The sequence below is a fragment of the Propithecus coquereli genome, unplaced genomic scaffold (genome assembly GCF_000956105.1).
Source record: "Propithecus coquereli isolate 6110/MARCELLA unplaced genomic scaffold, Pcoq_1.0 Scaffold186, whole genome shotgun sequence".
In the NCBI taxonomy this organism is placed as follows: domain Eukaryota; kingdom Metazoa; phylum Chordata; class Mammalia; order Primates; family Indriidae; genus Propithecus; species Propithecus coquereli.
In genome coordinates this window covers 2341833-2362389 of record NW_012143412.1, presented here as the reverse complement: position 1 = coordinate 2362389, position 20557 = coordinate 2341833, and the positions used below count along the sequence as shown (strand labels likewise).

The 20557-nt window shown below is 38.1% G+C and overlaps 1 protein-coding gene across 1 annotated transcript in view; it reads left to right on the top strand.

Annotated features, from left to right (window-relative positions):
- The window catches only part of DGKI (diacylglycerol kinase, iota), a 270690-nt gene that overhangs the window by 73482 nt on the left and 176651 nt on the right, over window positions 1–20557 (top strand). The window contains exons 9-12 of the mRNA XM_012642753.1: window positions 3641–3715; window positions 4172–4270; window positions 11715–11797; window positions 13650–13710. Coding sequence (XP_012498207.1) covers window positions 3641–3715; window positions 4172–4270; window positions 11715–11797; window positions 13650–13710 — 318 coding nt within the window. The remainder of the gene's footprint in view (window positions 1–3640; window positions 3716–4171; window positions 4271–11714; window positions 11798–13649; window positions 13711–20557) is intronic.

Genomic DNA, 20557 nt, shown 5'->3' with positions numbered 1-20557 from the left:
AGTTTTGTCTGGTATATGACTGGAGGAAGACTTTATTTAGGATGAAGAAGTGACATGTCTTTTCTTGAGATCTGTATTATAACCAGTCATTTGTGATCCCATAACCTGGGAAAATCCCTGAAGAGTGATAAGAGGTAGTAAAGTTTCATTCACAGTTGAGTGATTCACCTGTAAGTATTTCTTAACAGCCCAGGAAGCAATCATAACTATGATAAGGATTTTGTTGACAGGATTATTTCTGTGGCAATGTAAGATTGCCCTGATACCTGGTACAAGAAAACAAAAAACCTTTATCTTTTCTTAGGTCTTTACAAAAGAGTGGGCACAGAATGTCTAGGGGGCGACTGCCTTTGGAATCGGAAGAATGCAAAAATCCAAATGAGGGTACAACATTTCACTGTTTTGATACTGTTGATCTTGCAAAGTGAACCCTTTGTATCACTGAGTTAGTTGCCCTTGATATAACAGAGATGCTTTGTTTTGGAACATAGGCCAAGTATTAAAGGTTTTGTGAATGTATCACCAACAATTCTGCACAATAACTTCTTGGCATAATTTTTACATTCCTGAAAAATCACTCTATTTTCTTTAACTCTACCAATAATACTAACCCAGGCAGGGTAAGCAATACTATAGATGAACGAGAGTAGGTGATTTATTTTGTCATGGCCAAATCACATCCCAAATCTGCCTTCATATCCATCTGTTCCTCACTGAATTGCATGCTGCCTTCTAAACGAAGTTACATATGTTCTATTTATACATAAATAGAAGGGAGTCCTGGGAATTTTGAGGTGTGCTGTGAAATTCCATACTATTTATCTTTTGCTGTTTGACTATTCATAGGGCTGTAAGCTTACTCAGAGCTCACATAGAAGCACCCAGGTACTGTAAGTCAACCACTGTGCTTGGTCTTTGCCCACTTCTTGTTCTGTGAAGTGAAGGAGGCCTCAGATGCATTTGGCTCGGTGAGGTTCAGAAGCACTTGTATTTGCTATCTCTGTGTTAAAAAAGGCTGTTTTGTGTGTCTGTTCCCTAAAAGAGTTGAATTCCTTGCTTGCTCTGTTTTGAGACATCAAGCCTTATTTTGATGTGTTTTTCTAGCTCTGTGTTCCCCAAATGTGCTTGATCATCAAAATCACCCAAAATGCTGTGAGTTCTATGATTAGACAAGTTTAGGAAATGATGTTAGCCTCATGCATTAGGCCTGTCTCTTGGAGTTTAACTGTTGAGCCCTGTCAAGGACCAAGGTCCATAGTGTGTTCCTGCAAGCAGTTGGCATCCAGCACTGTCTTGGCAGTAAATTAGGTAAAACTACAAAGAAGTTAGGAGGCAAGCATTTACTTCCTCTGAGTTTTTTCCCAAATCAGGAGAGACTCAGTAAGTGTGGTGAATTATAATAATATTTATTTATTATTTCAACCATGATCTGAGTGCAAATGGTATGTCAGGCATTTGTGCTAGGTGTGGGGGACAGACAGCTGAGAATGAGGCAACTAACATTTATTGAAGTGCTTATCAGGAGATGGATAACAAGCTAACTGCTTCATGTAACTTTTCTCGTTGAAACTTCACAACTGTCCTGTGAGGTAGGTATTATCACCTTCATTTTAAAATTAAGAAACTGTTATATTAAAAGTTTGACCGACTTGGCCAAGATCACAGATCTAGTAACAGGTGTATTCAGAATTTATACCAGACTCCTTCCCCTGGATCTATCTTCTGCTTACCATGGTCTATATGTCTCCTCACTTTGCTCTTTCTCCTTTAAACAAAGGTTCTCACCCCTGGTTACATGATAGAATTGCCTGGGGAGCTTTTAAAAAATATCCTTGCCTGGGCTTCACCCCAAATGGATTAAATAAGAATATTTGATAGGTCCAGGCATAAGCGTTTCTGAAAAGCTTTCTGGGTGGTGGATGCCAAAGTGCAGTGATGGTTGAGGGCCGGTTAGAGCATCATTAGTTAACACCAAATAGAAATTGCTTTTGCCAGCCTAGTAGTTTCCAGCATTCTTCTTGGATCATTTGGCTGATTACACTTTTAAAGATTCCAAATCATTTTTCTTCCCTTTAAAGCCAACTGAAATTTATAAAAATATAGCAAATACTTTTATAATGCAAAAATTTTCCCAATGAGGAACATAATAAAAGATCCATTTAACCAAGAATTCAGAAACTTGAAGATCTATTTTCAGGAGAAGTATAGTCAACAGTGAGTAACAGGGAATCTCCTGAGGTCTAGAACAACCAAGAGCTTCTAAATTTCTCTTTTTCTGGTGAAACTCTGAGATCCTGAAGATACTTTCTGTTAGTTTGATGGGGGGAAGAAAAACCTTGGGACTTATGGTGGTTCTTGAAAATTTCCCTCCTCTTTGGTAAGCACAGGTCACAAATCAACTTATTTTTTTTCCAGATACAAGTCAGAGGAAAAATAAAAGCTAAATAGCTTGATCTTGCTAATTTAAATGCACTACTATATGTACTTCAGTCTAAAGTTCATTTTGAATGCTTTAAGAAAAAAGAATACTCTAAAAAGTAGAAGAATAGATATCTAAATTTCTTCCAGCTGTTTGAAAACCTTTTTAACTACGCAAACAATGCATGTGTATATACTTATATAAACTTTTAAGTTAAGAATTCTGCATTTCTAGGCTTTTGACACTTTGTTAGACATCTGCTATGTGGTCAGTAATATTTTGCCTTTGTAAAGATGGCAGTCTAGCTAATGATTGATTCTTCACTAATTAAATCTGTTTTTGCCTTTTCTTCAACCAGTGAGTTTGATCTCTAAGACAGGTTCTTCTCAAAGCATCTAAATCAAATATTAGGAGTAAATGGTTAGGTGAAGTAATCACAAAGTTGTGGTCCATAAAATTTCTAGGAAGAGCAAGACAGGGAAAGTAAATTTGGGGTCACTATATTTCAACAACTTTGAGGCACTTCTACGAGAAGAAAAAAGTCAAGGCTACCAGGGGAGGGAAAACTTTAAACCAATGGGTCTTTAGACAGAGAAAGAAAGAGCAATGACTTCCACCCAACTATCATAAGTAACTTAAGGTGAGTATTATCTCTGCATTTTAAAAGTCAGACATCAATGCTGAGAGGATAGTTGGTTCATAAATTTCCATTTGGATCAAGAGTCATTTTATGGCTATTAGTAGAACAGATAATTTAAAAAAGTAAACAGAGAAAAGCAAAGAAAAAGGAAAACATGAAAAATGGCCTCCTTTTTTACATTTTCACATAGGTGATCTCCATACCAGGAGATGAACTTGAACTTGGTTGGGCGGGAGACGGACCTGGTTGGGCGGGAGACTGGAGCCCCTCAGAGAATTTGGGATTCTTCCATTTTTACTGGGAGGGTTGGCAGGTATAACATGTGTTGTTATGTGAGTCCATGAGAGCCTCCGGGGTTCTAACTCCCTGCTTCTCTGCGTGGTGGAGAGGCAGTTGCTCACTCTGAAGCACTCGACTGATTTCTGTCTGTGGCTTACCCATGAACAGTGGCTTGGAAGTGTCAAAGCATGAGAGCATGCAGTTGAACAGCATGTGCTGCCATCATCTCCTACATGGTTCTGCATGGGAAAACTCCTGGGCTGGCTGCCTTTGAGCTCAGGTGTTTCCTTCTTTCCCTACAGAACTCTCTGAAGGCTTCAAATCGGAAAAAGAAGAGAACAAGCTTTAAAAGAAAAGCCAGTAAAAGAGGAACTGAAGTAAGTGTTTCAGAGCTATATTCCAAGAAAATGCAGTTTCCTTTCCATAGCCTACTCTGTCCTACCTGATCTGGCCCAAGCTTAGTTTTCTGATATATCTCCTACCACTCTTTCTCCTTCACTGCACTCTAATTTTACTGGAATTCTTTCTGTTCCTTAAAAAAACAAATAAACAAAATCCCCAAAACCAAAAAACTAACCTCTGTACTTACCTGGAAATGTTATCCCCAAGATGATGATGATAAAGATGAAAGCTAACATTTCTGGAGCAAATTATAATTTGAGATACTTTGTTCCAACCTTTACATGGAAGGTCCTATTTAGAGTCAGCCCTGGGAGACAAGATGTAGGATTTTTTAGGTGGTGATGGTAGTGGTGGTTTCCTATTTCCTTTGCCCTGGGGCTGCCTCTCAAGCCATGGACTTAGATCCTAACAGTGCTGCTTGCTTCTTTCAGCAGGAAAACAAAGGTCGTCCTTTTGTGATAAAACCTATCTCTTCTCCTCTCATGAAACCCTTGCTTGTATTTGTGAACCCCAAGAGTGGAGGTAACCAGGTGAGTCATTTTTTCATAAGTATAACTTAGAAGTTTCAATGATTTCTCAAAACACAATTCCAAATGCCAATTAAAATAGCACTACCATGACCCCAAGCCTTGGAAGACAACTAGGTTCTGAAGGACAAGGTTATTGTTGCTCCATTAGGGATAGCCTTACACATTACAGGGCTAGGCAAAACCTAGAGGTTCTGTAATTTATCCTTCTACTTCTGTGTAAGACTATAATGGGCACTTCAAAAACTCAACTACTGACATTTTCCTTACAGATTTTCTAGAGAGGTCATTCCAGAATTTCTCTTAGTGTGTTTCAGGGTTTCTTAACTCATAGTTAGGAAGACTTTTAAAAACTTTATTTCTTCCTATTGCGACTTAGACTGAACTACTTTTGGTCCCGGTCCTCAGAGAAAAGAGAGAACAATGACTCATCAGTCATGATAATTGTAAACAAATACCACCAATGCTATAGAAAATATCATCTTCTAAAGGTTTTCATTGGCCTTTGCTCAAATCCTATACTATAGTTATTTATCTCATTTGAGAATAAAGAAATAGCCTTAGAAAAGTTAAGTGTAATGGCACATCTAAAGTCATACTGCTCTTTAAAGGACAGAATTTGTTCTAGAATCTAGGTCTTTGTCTCTTCTTCCAATTTTCTTCCCACTCGCTGAGGCTTCCCTCTTCTGTGGGCTTTGATTTTCTGTTATTCTCATGTGAGTTTGGATGAGAAAATATTTTCTCTATTAAGTGTATATTTTACATTTTGAGACAAGATTCCTTGAAGTTTCACAATAAACACTGAATATTTGAAACTCTTTAGTCACCCCATATAAAGAGGAGGGTCATATAATTGGGATTGACAAAATCATCCAAGGTGATGTTCTTATTGTTAAAGATAAAAGGCATTATCTTTTAATGTATTAATTATAATAAAAAATATAAAAATATTAAAAAAAGAATGCATTAATTATAATAAAACTTCTCCTATGGGAGCTTATGATTTAAAGGAAATATCCCTCCTTTCCTCTCTTTCTTCAAAATTCATGATAACTTGCTGTGTTAAAAATCTGTATTAATAATCTAGAGAACAGGGAAAAGAAACGTGTTTTAAGCAAAGAAACCATTTATTTTTAACATCCTGCATTATTGAGTTGTTGAGTGATGATCTTCACATTGTAATGATGATGATCCTCACAAAGGCTGTCACTAGAGGAGGACCTAGAAATGGGTTTCTTTGGAGCAAGGTTTAATTTATCCTGAACCATACTCACTCTCTTGGGATGGTGTCCATACAGCCTGTCAAGGCTTAGGGATGTGTTTGGGAACCATGGAACAGAACAAAGCAAATGCAATTGGTTCCATGATTTTAGTTACTTGAGCACCACATACTAATTAGCACCAAATATATTTTATCATGATAGTCCACATATGTAAGTCATTTATTAAATCATTATAAACTTTTTCCCCCAGGGCACACAGAAGCTTGTAAGTTATCTATGCCTTTAAGGAGCTGACAACCTAGTTAAGATACAGCCTGTTCCTGTTCCAATCTCTGTATAAATTGTTAGTGACAGGGACTTCAGAGATTATCTAATGTTGTTTCCTATTTCACTAAATACAAAACAGGTCAAGGAAGCTTAAGTGAATTTTCTAAGGACATCTCGTTAATGACACAAAAGAGGCAAATGGAAAAAAATAGGCAACATTAACTGCATGTGAGTTCTAAATTGAGTTGCTTCGGCTACAAGCGCTATGGAGTTTCAGAGGCAAGCAGTGACTTGCGAGTAGTAAGGAAATGGTGTCATGAAAGTAGCTGAAGTGGCTGAAATTGAAGACAGGCACTACTTAGTTATCAGAGGACAGAATATTGGAGGGGTGTCTTTTTCCTTCTTTTTACTGGAGCAAATTCCTGTTCGCCCTTCAAGGCTCAGAAGTGCCTTTCTGGAGCATTTCTCAAAATTAATCGCCCTGGCCACCGTGCTCCTATAGCCCTTGGTACACACCAGCCTTACATGAATTGCAGCATTAGTGCTCTGTGTGTGTCTGCACTGTTAGGATATAGGTGCACCTTTGAATCTATGATTTCTAGAACACGGAATGTAGTTAAATAATTGTAGAATAAATAAGATGAATAGAAGAACACATTTGCGATGCATATTACTCGTTTGACGACAGTATGGTAAGTGGAGCATGCATATAGGCTATTGGAAACGTGATTAGATATAGATTAGAATGATCCTGTGGAATACTGTCTTAAAACCTTTGGATGTTTAAGATTGAGGATCTTGGATTTGTGCAATGGAAACTAGGTTTCTGCTGTTTAAAGTGTTTTAGTTTAAAGTCTTTCGGTTTATGAAGAGAGGAGTAATATGATTGGATTTAATCTACATGTGGTTTGGCTGGGGATCCTGTTAAAATGTAGATTCTGCTCCAGTAAGTCAGGGGGTGGGCCCTGAGAGGCTGCGTTTCTAACACGCTCGCAGGCGATGCTGTCACTCCTGTTCAGAGGACCACGCTGATTAGCAAGGGCTTACTATGATCAATAGAGAAATAGTTTACTTGTTCCACTCATCTACTTTTAGATATAAAGCACTCCCATCTCTTTCTCTCTTCGAAACTTAGGCTTTCCGCCTTTTTTTTTTTTTTTTTTAACTTAGTCTGCTGTTCTTTATGTTAATTATTAGATGATATTGCCATCTACTGGCAAGAAAAATACCTGTAGCTATTTTCTTCATATGTTATTTTATGTGGAAGGAAAATTTTTAATGTTTTGAAGAAATATGTTGGGATGAATGTATACAAGGAAAGCTTCCTCTTTAAATTTCAAAATATTACAGGGGTATAAACATTTTTTTTTCTTTTTTTTTTGAGACAGAGTCTTGCTTTGTTGCCCAGGCTAGAGTGAGTGCCGTGGCGTCAGCCTAGCTCACAGCAACCTCAAACTCCTGGGCTCAAGCAATCCTTCTGCCTCAGCCTCCCAAGTAGCTGGGACTACAGGCATGCGCCACCATGCCCGGCTAATTTATATATATATATATATATTTTTTTAGTTGTCCAGCTAATTTTTTTCTATTTTTTTAGTAGAGATGGGGTCTCGCTCTTGCTCAGGCTGGTAGGGGGTATAAAGATTTTGATTACATGTTTTACTTTGTGCAATTTGAGTGAAAGTTATAAGTGTGCCCATCACCAATGTAGAGTGCATTGGACCTCAATTTATCTGTCCCTGCCTTCTACCTATTTGAGGTTTACTACCATAGGTGTACACGCGTATACACAATAGTGGGATTGCTGGATTAAATGGTAGGTTTTTGAGGTATCTGTGTACTATTTTTCAAAGAGGTTGTACTAGTTTGCAGTTCCACCAACAGTGTATCCACATCCACGCCAGCATCTGTTGTTTTGGGACTTTTGATAAAAAGTCATTCTCACTGGGGTTAGGTGATATACCTCATTGTGTTTTTGCATTTTCCTGATGATTAGAGATTTTGAGAATTTTTTCATATGTTTATTGGCCATTAGTCTATCTTCTTTTGAAAAGGTTCTGTTCATGTCTTTTGCCCACTTTCTTATGGGATTGTTTGATTTTTTTTCTTGCTGATTTTCCTGAGTTCTTTATAGATTCTGGTTATCAGCCCTTTATTGGGTGTATAGTGTGCAAATATTTTCTCCCATTCTGTAGATTGTCTACTCACTCTGTTGTTTCCTTGGTTGTACAGAAACTTTTTAGTTTAATCAGGTCCCATTTGTTAATTTTTGTTGTTGCTGTGATTGCCTTTGAGGTCTTCTTCATAAATTCTTTGCCTAGGCCAATATCTGGAAGAGTTTTTCCAACATTTTCTTCTAGAATTCTTATAGTTTCGTGTTTTAAATTTAAGTCTGTCATCCATCATGAGTTAATTTTTATGAGTGGTGAGAGGTGTGGGTCCTGTTTCAGTCTTCTGCATGTGGCTATCCAGTTTTCCCAGCACCATTTATTGAATAGGGATTCTTTTCCCCAGTGTATTTTTTGTCTGCTTTGTCAAAGATCAGATGGCTATATGAGGATGGTTTTATATCTGGGTTCACTGTTCTGATACCTTCATCTAATCTCCAGTCTTGGGCTTAGAGTATCTCCCCTGGGCACTGGTGCTTCTCAGTAGACATCTCTATCAGAGCATTACCATGGTTAGTGAGTTAATTTGTTTTGTATTTGTCTCCTTCCTGTAGATTCTGAGCTCCTGACTATACATACGGGTGCAGAGTAGGAGCCTAATACATATTTATTGAATAAATCAGGTATTCATTTGGGACTGTTTGGAGCCAGTTTGAAATAATTATTTCTCAAACTCTTCCTCCCATTAACTTATTTTCCTCAGGCCTTTCTTATTGTCTGGCCAGCTGTTCTTCCCATAATCTAGGTAATGCCTACATGATGTAAACCAAGACTTAGTAACATAGCAGAATATTTCAGCCTACGCTAAAGGTAGGATGCTTTGATGAAGATTGACAAGCTGTCCGAACTGACCCATTCTTAATTGCCTCTCCATACCCCAAATCATTATCATTATGTTTTCCTTTATGAATAATGCATACAACTTCCTTTTGAGTGCAAGGCAAGATCATCTCTGCCTTGTTCATCTCTATTCTCCCTCCTAAGGCTGTGCCTGGCATTAAGTACGTGAATTAATGAATCTTGTTCATTTCCCTCTAGAACTAGCCACCTGTTTTCTAGGAAGTTATATTTTCCTGTTACATCCCCTCCCTAATACTTGGAGCTGGAAAGAATAATTTTTTTTCACCTCTTAGGAATACCCAATCTTATAATATCTAAAAAGTTTTATGGGCAATGAGGTGTTATATCTACAACAGCACACATGTATTAGGATTGATGTGTAAGGTATTTTTTCATTTAGAGAAAACTAGACTCTTGCACAAAAATTGCGGCTTTTGTGTTTGGCAAATAACGTGTGATTGATAGCTGTGAGAGTGTTGGGGACTTACTAGTGAGTGACAGGTGTGTAAATGATTGAGCAGATTTAATCCTGCCATTGAGAAAGAAACAAATTACCCTTCCTTGGTGAATTAATATTTGTCAAACCATTCAGTTCTATTTAATAAATTACCTCTATTAAATCTTTAAAGTAGCTTAACATAGAGGTAACAGCAGAGTTAATAGAACTCACTGAAATGTATGAGTTAGACCTTTTTCTTTCTACCTGCTAGGATTGATTTAAAAAAATGCCTTCATTCAACACTTGTCATTTTTGCTAATAAATATATTTTGGAAAGAAAATTACTTTTTAAAGAAATAATTATATCATGCCTGAATGTCAACTCTGATAGAGTGGCCATGCACAGCTATGCAAGGTATCCCTACACTACTGCAGGGGGTGTTATTCCAATAGACTGCAATGGAAGTGGCACCTCTTACAGGTGTGCAGTGTATAGCTTGTCAGGCTTAATTAATACTCCTTCCTCAAAAAGATAAATTGAGATAATTAAATGTTCCAACTAACACAAATTGAAAATGAGCAAAATCAAAACTGTGTGGCCACTGAAATATTTTTGAGAAATTTCAGGTTAAGAGAAACAACCTCTCAATGCTTTTTATTTTTACTTTTTGAAAGGTGTTAATTACCTAGTATTATTTGTGTAATAGGAGAAGCTGAAATTGAAATGTGCACTGTACCATAGCAAAGGTGGAAAGGAATAATTAACATCAACAATTCAAACTGCTCTAAGAATCTAAAACTGACTGATTAATTTTCTAGCAAGTCAACTGGAAATGTTTTATAAATTGGTTGGTTATTAAAATGACTCTTATGTTACCTGTCAAACATAAAAAGATTATTTGAGATAATACTGAACACATTTGATAGCAAGGCCTAGTGTAAGAAGAAAGAAAATTATCCAGTATTTAGTTAGTATATGTATTTAAACCTATGTTTGAATTTGACAAAAAGCAAAATATATCTGAAGGATTAGTTGTAATAATCAAGGATATAACGTTATTCCTAAAATTATAGCAAGCACATGATAAGGCAGAACTTTTAAATTATCGGTTTAGATGATACATGAAACAAAAGACCTGCACTGGCCTCTGTACCAACCGGCACAACAATGTGATGATTATAAACTACACTTTAGTGTTCACACCCTCAAGTGTAATTTAATGAACAGATTAACAAGGAGCAAAAAAGAAAGACTAACATTTACAGAGGTCTGTTTTGTGCCACATACTGTGCTAGGTGTTACTGATTCATTTAGTTCTCATAATCACACTGGAAGGTGGACATCCCTTCCATTTTATGTACTGTATTCCTGCGGGATTATAAATGCTCATGATTACCCAGTTGGAACACCCAAGTTAGTTCTGACTCAACCCTCTTGCTATTTCTACTATACTAGGATGTTTCTTAAATACAGCATATCAGATATACAAACTTAGGAATATTTTAGGAAAAAGCAATCATGATATCTGCCGAAGACACAGTATTTATAAGTGACAAACTCTGCTCAAGGGATCAAATATTATTTGCTATGATTGATCCTACGCAATTTTAAAGCTCTTTTGGTGCTGCTTGATAAAAAGATCCTTCTTTCCTTTCTTGTTTGCTCAATCTACATTAAGAGATGATCTCTATACCTACCTGGCGTTTGCCATAATGATCATCTCTATAAATGTCACAGTTAGTTAAAACACTCCAAAACTGTTCATGGGAGAGAGAAGTGTTTGGCTTAAATAAATTGATATAAACATGGAGATTGAGAATGTCAAAAGGAGCTAACTAGGGAAGTTATACACACACGTGCACACACACACACACATATATGTATGTATATACATACATAATAACTGGGAGCCTACGATACTTCTGCTTCAGTTAGAAAAATTATTTCAATAAAATAATACTTAGCTAATATTTCCCATATTTCATATTTTGCAGAGACAATAATAATCTGCACAATAAAGTAACAATTAAGGTTAAATTACATAGGCTAACTAATAACTTCCTTATATGGATTTTTATGCTTTAAGTAATGATGGTAAAACTAATAAATATATTATTCATTAATCACTTATTATATGTCAGACGCTGTGATGTGCTCCTCATTGTTGCTTTTAATCCTTTCAACAAGTCTGTGAATTGGGCATTTTTGTCTCCATATTAAGGAAAAGGGGGGCTGAGCTTAATGAAATTAAGCAACTTGCCCAGAGTTATGCGGGTTAGACAAACATTTAACCTGGACATTCAGCCTGCGTATGTCTATGACAAAAGTCCATGATTTTAACTACTTTTCTTTACTGTTTATAATTAGATATTATTTTAGAGAAAAGGTTTGTTTTTTTATTTATTTAGAGACAAGGTTTCACTCTGTCATCCAGCCTGGAGATTTTTATTTTTTAAATGAGCTTTTATTATTGGGAAATTTCTTCCTATTACTGTCATTTCTTTTTTAACAGGGAACCAAAGTCCTGCAGATGTTCATGTGGTACCTGAATCCACGGCAAGTCTTTGATCTTTCTCAGGAAGGGCCGAAAGACGCGTAAGTCTGGAAATACCCTCCATGGTCCATGAGTGTTTTAGGCAAGTGAAAGAACTTTCTGCTTTGAGGTCAAGTTTCATTATCTGATTGCCTTGCGAAATACACCTCTCATGTACTTTCTCACCTGTACTTACTCTCCTTTCTTTAAAACTTCATCTGATGTTACCTTCTACTCTTCATTGAATTATTTCCCTTCAAAACATGTCTTCTCAGTTGTTAACTCAGCAAATACTTCTAGTTTGATTCCTGCTTTCATATATATATGTGTATACATATATATATGCAACTATAGATTATTCACAGCAAGTCTGTGAATTGAGAAAGGACCCATCGTTTTTCTATTTATGCATGTGCAACTTTGGAGATGCACACTAATGGGAGTGGTAAGTGTGTATCGCTATAGAGGGCGGCCATATTTGTTTACGAACATTTGAGTTGGAGGGTCTGTGCATGTGTGTGTGTGTGAGAGAGAGATATTGATTGATTAATTGATCATACCTACGGACTCCACACCAGTGTAGGGGAGACCTTTTCACTCCTGTTCAGTCCCTTTTCTGAGCTTCTCAGAAATCTCATTCTCTGTTTTTGTTACAAGCGTTGAAAATAAAGTCTAGAGGGAGGTGACACATATACTGTTTCTTCCCTTTGGTGGAGTGGCACGTGGTGGAACGAGCAGGGACCCTTCTGCTGTTGTCCAGCTCCCTGTTTTAAACTTATTTACTCAGATAGTTGAGATGCTATCTGATAAACGTTAGGACAGAAGGGATAGCAATTATTTTTTAATAAGTACAATGTCAGTGGCAAAGGAATGTCAACTCAAATGAATTCTAGAGAAATAATATCCTCATATAGAATGGATAACTTACATATTTTAAGCATGCAGGAGAACACAAAATAAAAAATTAATTTGTCATTCTCTGAATCTATGACTTTCTTTGCCACTAGAGTTCGCTATAAGACTTCTGTATTTTTTTCCTGTATTTGTTCTAAGGCAATTCTGCTACTTGGGCTTGTGCCCTTTTAGATGATTTGTTTTTTAAGATTTTGTCGAGTTAGTTAGACCTTAGGTGGACGCTTCATAAGTAAAGGATACGGCAGCACAAAAAAGATTTTCAGGAAAAAACATATTATTTGATTTAAATAGGTGATGTTTTCTAGAACAGAGCCATCAAGCAAAAGATCTAGTGGGGGCAGTGCCACTGCATTTTCTTGAGAGCCAACAGGAAAGATAAAGCGATCTAAATTCAAGCAGACAAATTTGAAGTAAAGAAAAATCAATCAATCTTCCCACTTTGGGCAGGAAGTGTAAGTAGGGGTGTGAGTGAGTGTAGTGGTGGTGATGGTGGGGGACCCTCCCCATCACCAGGAAAAAGATCTCCCAGGGTTAAGAGTGGAAAGTATAGATTTCAAAAAATAAAAAGATCTGGGCAAAGCTAATAAAATATAAGAAGGAGACACATATGGACTACTGATTACCAATTAATGATGATTTACTTTGAGAAAGGAGAGGGGGAAAGAAAAAGAAGGAAGGAAGTCAAAACTAATGAGGAAAACAATGTGTATTGACACATTAAGGGAAATTATGAGAAATAAAACTCTAGGACATCCTAAAATCCCTTAAATTCCAATGTTGACCATTTAAACATAATGGTTTCTGCCTCCCTGTTACCCTGTTGTTGGAGTCCTTCCTCATGCAGTTACTTGGGAGCTAGCTTTGATGGCATCGTCATCCTCATGCTTATATATTTTCTCCAGTGGATGCCACACCCACCCATTGAATCCTGTGTTTTTTCTCTGCCATAGCCAGTAATGTGTTCTTTCATTTACTTTTTCTTCGATTTTTCCTTTACAGGCTCGAGTTGTATAGGAAAGTACCAAATCTGCGAATTCTTGCCTGTGGTGGGGATGGAACGGTAGGTCTTTGAAAGAGAATCCTGTTCTCTCCCTTATTTCTTCCCTATTGTTTTTCTTGTGATGGGAAAAATTCTTCATTTCCAGTCTTTTCAATCCCCTAAAACATTGCATTTATCTCTCTCCTGTGAATCACAGCCCCTAAGGGTAAGAAGGAACTTTGTTCTTATCCTCATGTATATGTACCTGATCTTTCTAAAGTATACTGCACTCCCTCAGCTATACTATATAAGGATGTGGTCAAGTCATTAAAACGAAGGTTATAGATGGCTAAATTCCTTAAAAAATAGAAATGGCCTATTTCCATTCTTAATGACTGGTCACAATGAGGGGAAATATGTGTACAAAATTAAATTATTGCATTATTTTTTTACTAGTGGAAATAAAACTCAGAATTCTGACTAACATTGGTTTGCATTAAAGATCATTAATTGGTCTCATTTGTATACACTTTTCAAGAAATAGTGGAGGTGGAATTGGGCTGAAGTTTAGTATTATGAATATGTTTTCTGTTTGTTATGTCTCATCTATTTCTCCATTTGGCCTCTACTTATGTTGGAATAGTTAGCAAAAGTAAAGAATTGAGAATTGTGACATTTAGACTGTATTGTCTCGTGTCTTTTTCTTCTGGATTTGGAGTCTAATCTCATTAGGATCTAGGATTGTATTAGGAACTATCTTTGGCTTTTCTCTAATCTTCATAATTAGAATGTTTTATTCTCAAAGGCAGCAACAAAATCTTCTAATTTTATCTCTCAAAGCACATAAGCACTTTATATAGGATTGGATACACATCATATACTAATAAGTGCAACTGGAATGAAATAGAACAGTGATTCTGGTGGTCCCTCAGATACTCTTTGGAGAGAAAATACATTTTTCAGTTGGGAAAATAGTGTTTACCATTCTTCAAGAGTCATAATACACATTACCAGCTTATAAAATTCATTATAAAGTCTTAACAGCAAAGAAGCCAAACTCATTTAACTTTGTTTAACCCAGTATTCTTCGAAATTATTTGTCCATGGAATTTTTTTCCCAATATATCAATTAAATTTCAGTTGATTATAGTATTCTAAGGAGCTAGGGGATATGCTAGTGTGGAATTTTCCCAACTCCCTTTAGTAAGAATTATATCCAAATGAATCCTCTAGGGATAGATATTCATATACTGTGCTCTCCCTAACTTAACCATCCCCCAGATTAGTTATCTTCAATGAGAGGATAAACTCATTGTGACTTTTTACTATACCTCTAGTTATCTTCTTTATCTTTGAATCTACTTGCTTTCCCATGTAACTTCAAGATCCCACTCACATCTTTTCTGCTCTAAATCTCAGTGACAGCAGCAGACAAGTTGAGGATATATAATAGCTCTTCCTCTGTCTTAACTCACATCCCCTTCAGCTACCCATTGTGATAAATTCCCAAATCTTGGAACTTTATTGCATTGGGTGCTCCACCTCCAAAATCTCCCCGTCTCTGCTGAACTCCCATCACTCCTCCCCTTCAGTCTCTCTTGTTCTCCCTCGTTCTCGCTCCTTTTTTCTTCTTTTCCTTTACTCAGCAGATATGTGCAGGAAGCACTGTGCCAGGTTATGTAGTATTGAGACACTCTCTGCAATTAGATAAGTATTTGAAAACACGGGACTTCAAAGCACAAAGGACACAGAGGGAAAAGAGCCACATCCACACACTTGTGAAACACATAATTATGGTGTGAACCAAAGTCCAAAAGGAAAATGAAAAGATAGAAAAATAGAAGGGCAACCCGTAGTCTGTTTTGTCAAGTACAAAAACCAAAAAAGGAGTTTCAAGAAAGAGGCAGTGGTTAAATTTAATTTTTAAGGAGAGATGAAGAATTATCATTGAATTTGGAAACTAGGAAGTAACTGGTGGTTTCAAGAAAGCAGTTTCAATAGAGTGTCTGGGACAAAACCCAGAATGATGAGTAAGTGAAATTTGGTCCAGTCCTAATGAACTACAGATCCGATTGTCGTGCTGGGCATCTCGGAACTCTCTGATGCCTTCGTCACCCTCTTTCGTGACATGCAGACTATCTATTTCTCCTACTTTTCTTAGCCAGTCTTTTCTAGCATCTCTTCATTAAATATATCACAATTAATGGGTATTCTACAAAGCTAAATATTTCTTTTATGTGTTAGGTACTTTTCCTCTTAGGGACCTTATCTAGATGCCTAACTTTGGTTTTTATATCCTTCCACATAACTCACAAATGCACCAGTCACTTACACTTGGGTGTCCTACATCACTTGTATTAGGCATGCCTAAAATAAAAGTAGTGTATTTACCCTGGAGTTGGTGGTACATACTTTTGGACTGATTATTTTTGTCAGTATTAACATCTGTAGTCCAATCACTCAATCAAAACTATTTATCTTGTACCTTATGTAAACTTTATGTAAACCCAGATTTTATTTTACCTTGTAAAAATAAAGTGTTTTGTGAAAAGCATGGGTTTATGAAATGCTTATCATGGTATGTGATTGATATTTTTGGTTTCATTAGTTTAGAATATAAAACTTTTAATTTTTGGTGGAGGTAGAGTTTCCATAAAGAGGAGGCAGCCTGATGAATCCGTGATGGAAAACTGCTGGCTTTGGGCAAGTGGAGTATGATTCTCGAGGGGATCAGGTATACATTTAACATAAGCATTGAGCCTTTAGCGGGTGAGCATACCTGTCCCTGTAGAAGCTGTCAGAATCCTGCCAGTATAGTGACAAGACTCAGGGAAGAATCCAAAATGGAATATTTTTGACTGGTTAGCATGAGGATATCTCTTAACCGTCTTAGTTTAAGTGTACAAAGTATTATTTAATATATAAAAAATTTTGCATTACTTTGGAAAAAAGTTTTTAGGCTTCAATATTAGTTACTTAAGTTGTATGTTGTTTAAAAAAATACAAGGAAGCAGAGTGATATATCTCCCAATAATGCACTTGCAGTTGGAGATAGAAGAGGTGATTCTGCCACTATTTCTGTGACCTTTGGCAGCTTCCTCAAGAATGACCTCAGACCTTTGTGTTTAAAAATGAGAAAATTGCTCTTTAGCCACGTCGTAGTTTTGTATTCTCTCACTTCCTGGGCTGCGTTGACACCTACCCGACTCCACATGGATGTCACCCTGCTGAAACATCGATGAACACGTGAACGGAGACCCTTAAAACACACGTAACCTCGTATGGCTCCTTCAGGTGTAACCCGTGATCCCCACTCTCTGGCTTCTGACTTTGATGAGTGGAGCTGGAGTCATTCTTGAGTTGGCTAAGTTTTATCTCAGCCATGAGATCAAAGATGGGACCAGACCATCTAGTACCTGGGACTATGTGATAACCTCCAAATTTTGCAAACCAGGTACAAAGAGGCTACACCATTTTAACCTCTTTCCAAAGGCCTGGAATTAAATTGACGTTAGCCATCAACTTCATGGTTATTTCTTGGTCAGTTGGCCTCCGCCGATGAGGGGACATCGTAAATAGTAGGAACCCTCATGCCCTGAACTCACAGTAGCCAAGGCAGGGAAGAAAGTATTATTTTCCTTTAACTCACAGGGACAAGCAGGTCATTCTAAGCCCCCTTTTGCCCTCAGCCTCAGCCTGTCTACCTTATCCTCTCTCATGAGTGAGCTCACAGTATACTCTCAGTGTGTGTTCTTCGTGCATAGATACCTTAAATCTACATTCTATTGCAAAAAAAAAAAAGCTCATACCCTTTACTTTTTTTTTTTTTTTTTTTTTTTTTTTTTTTTTTTTTTTTGAGACAGAGTCTCACTCTGTTGCCCTGGCTAGAGTGAGTGCCGTGGTGTCAGACTAGCTCACAGCAACCTCAAACTCCTAGGCTCAAGCGATCCTCCTGCCTCAGCCTCCTGAGTAGCTGGGACTACAGGCACGCGCCACCATGCCCAGCTAATTTTTTTTTTTTCTATATATTTGTAGTTGTCCATTTTAATTTCTTTCTAATTTTTAGTAGAGACGGGGTCTCGCTCTTGCTTAGGCTGGTTTCGAATTCCTGAGCTCAAACAATCCGCCCGCCTCGGCCTCCCAGAGAGCTAGGATTACAGGCGTGAGCCACCGCGCCCGGTCTTGATTTCTTCTTTTGTGCTAATTTTAAACACATTTATTTTAACACATGGTGACTTTGCAAACTATTAAGTGCAGGTATAAGTTAAAATATCAAAAGGAAGAATCATAGTGCACATATTACAAAGTGTCACCCAGCCACCCAATGCTGTGTCTTGATTTTCTTTCAGAGTTTGGAAATGCTACCCTTGTTTTTCTTGGATTTCTCAATATGAGCGGCCTTCTCTTTTTGACCTGCATATACTACATGGCAGTGCAGCATGGTCTGTTCTGTTTGAAGAAAATGTCAGTTCGCTGTCATCTCCACCGCTCAGCCACCTCTAATATTAGTATACTGCAGAATGAAAACATTGCTCAAAACGCACGTGGTAAGCGTTCAGTGACGCTAATGCTCAAAACGGACAGGTGGTGGCAGCATTGGCCAGCTGCTGCTGTGCATGGCACACAGGGACAGCATGGAGGACCTGGCGTTCTCAATCTGTCAGCCCTGCTTTTCCTAGGAGGGAAGGAAAGAGCTCTGTAAGCTGGAAACCGATTCGGCTCAATCAGGGTAACTTTCTTCAGTTCTGGTGGAAAATATGCCAAGAGCTACGTGTTGCAATTAATTAAATAATTTAATTGAAAGGACACTAAGTGAGCTGGTGGAGATGATTCAGGGAAATACTAAGGCTCTGTCAAACACAGTCCCTGCCCAAGATCCTGCAGGGCAGTGTGTAGTAAGACTTCGAGCAGGAACAGGGTCCTGATTATTGTGAAGACAGAGCTCTCAGTAACAGCTTCGGGGGCTTAAGATCTTCTATATCTCCTGCTATTGGAGGTATGTTTTTGTTTCTGTTCTTTTTTTCTCCTTTCCTCTTTTTCTTTTTCTTCTTTTTTTTTAAGAGATGGGAATCTCCCTGTGTTGCCCAGGTTGGCATCGAATTTCTGGGCTCAAGCAATCCTCCCACCTCAGCCACCCAAGTAACAGGGAGCACAGGCACACACCACCCTATTGTCTTTTTTCTAACCCCTTTCTACTGCAGGGCAGCTTGGCCTTTAAGGTTCTTTGTAGTCTGCAAAAGATACTTCTTGGTTTGATGGCAGCCAAAGCTGGGACTGATTTATAAACTCAGGGCTGGACTTTTCTTTAAGTGGAGCAACAGTAAGAGGGTATTCTGCTTCTAGGAAACTGGGTCTTTATCAGTGAAATAAGGGAAGAGGAAGAAAAAGATAGCTGAGTCATAGTAGCTAGTGGTAATTTAGCATTTGCTGTTTGCCAGGCACATGCTAAGCAATGCTTATACTTCATTTACTTGGTAAAATAACTCTAAAAGGCAGGTAGTAGTGTTATTCTTGTTTTACAGATGAGGGGTGAACTTAGATTAGGTGACTTGTCCAAACTGACCCAGCCGGTGTGTGATAAAGTGGGGCTCACTCCAGGTCTGTGCCCTACACCCCTATATTATGCTGCCTTCTGAGGAAGCTCTTTGTTGGGGTTTGGCGATACAGCTATCTGACAAGAAAAAGTATTCAGGAGCTGTGGAAGGACAGGTACAGGCCCACCTCAGCTGAAAAACTATCAGCCTAACACCGTTTGTGAGAGAATTTCAAGCCAAAACAAAATCCGTACTGCGAAAGGCAGGAGGCATTTGATGAGTCCGAGGGTGATGCAATGATGAAATACAGATTATCTGCTTGTATACAGGAGAAAACGAAATATTTGATCATTGGGCTATGGTAAAAAAGGAGATAGAATATATTTATCCAGTTTGTAAAGTAAACCAATTGGTAAGAAAGGGGAAGCACCTTTATATTCAGATCATCTATACTTCTTCTGCATCGGCCAAGTGTAGGAGGAGCAGAGCCAGTGAGAAATCCAGAGGCCCTGAGGTCTTGTGGAATCATAGCAAAGTATCACAAAAACTTTTTTATTTATTTTGAGATGGAGTCTCACTCTTGCCACCCAGGCTGGAGTGCAGTGGCGTGTTCATAGCCCACCGCAGCCTCGAACTCCTGGGCAGCCTTGATCTCCTGGGCTCAAGCGATCCTCCCGCCTCAGCCTCCTGAGTAGCTGGGACTACAAGTGTGCACCACCACTCTTGGCTATTTTTAAACATTTTTGTAGAGATGGGGGTCTCATTTTGTTACCCAGGCTGGTCTTGATCTTCTGGGCTCAAGTGGTCCTCCCGCCTCGGCTTCCCAAAGTGCTGGAATTACAGGCGTGAGCCACTGCACTGGGCTCCATGAGAACTCTTGAGCACCTTCTCTGAGAAATCAATAAGACCAGAGCCTAAGAAGGTTTGAAATGAGGGCAGTTATACCGATCAGAGGACTATTAGAAGACACAGCATCAATTCACAGAAGTTACAGGACACTTATTTCAAAATCATTTGGAAATTATTGTATTTCATGGGCAGTGAATTAACCCCCTCACTTTCCATCTATTTTGGTATTAGCATTTCTCATGAGATTTGGATATTTGCTCTGCAAGCTTGTCTGCAGAGGAAGTTGTTTTGTTTGATGTTTACTTTTCTATCTCTATATCACTGTCACTACCCCTTTCTGGTAGTTTTGAATTGTCTCCAGGACTTTCAGACTAGAGCGGGGTTTTTCTATACGTTCCTAAGGCTCTCATCCTGGGCCGAGGGCAGGGATATGTCAGTGAGCTCATGGAAGTTGGGCCAAGCACCTTCCAGGCTTCTTTGGAAACTGAGACAACAGGTCTCAGTTTTCTCTGGGCCAGGAATTCAGGCTGGAATTTCACGCTCTG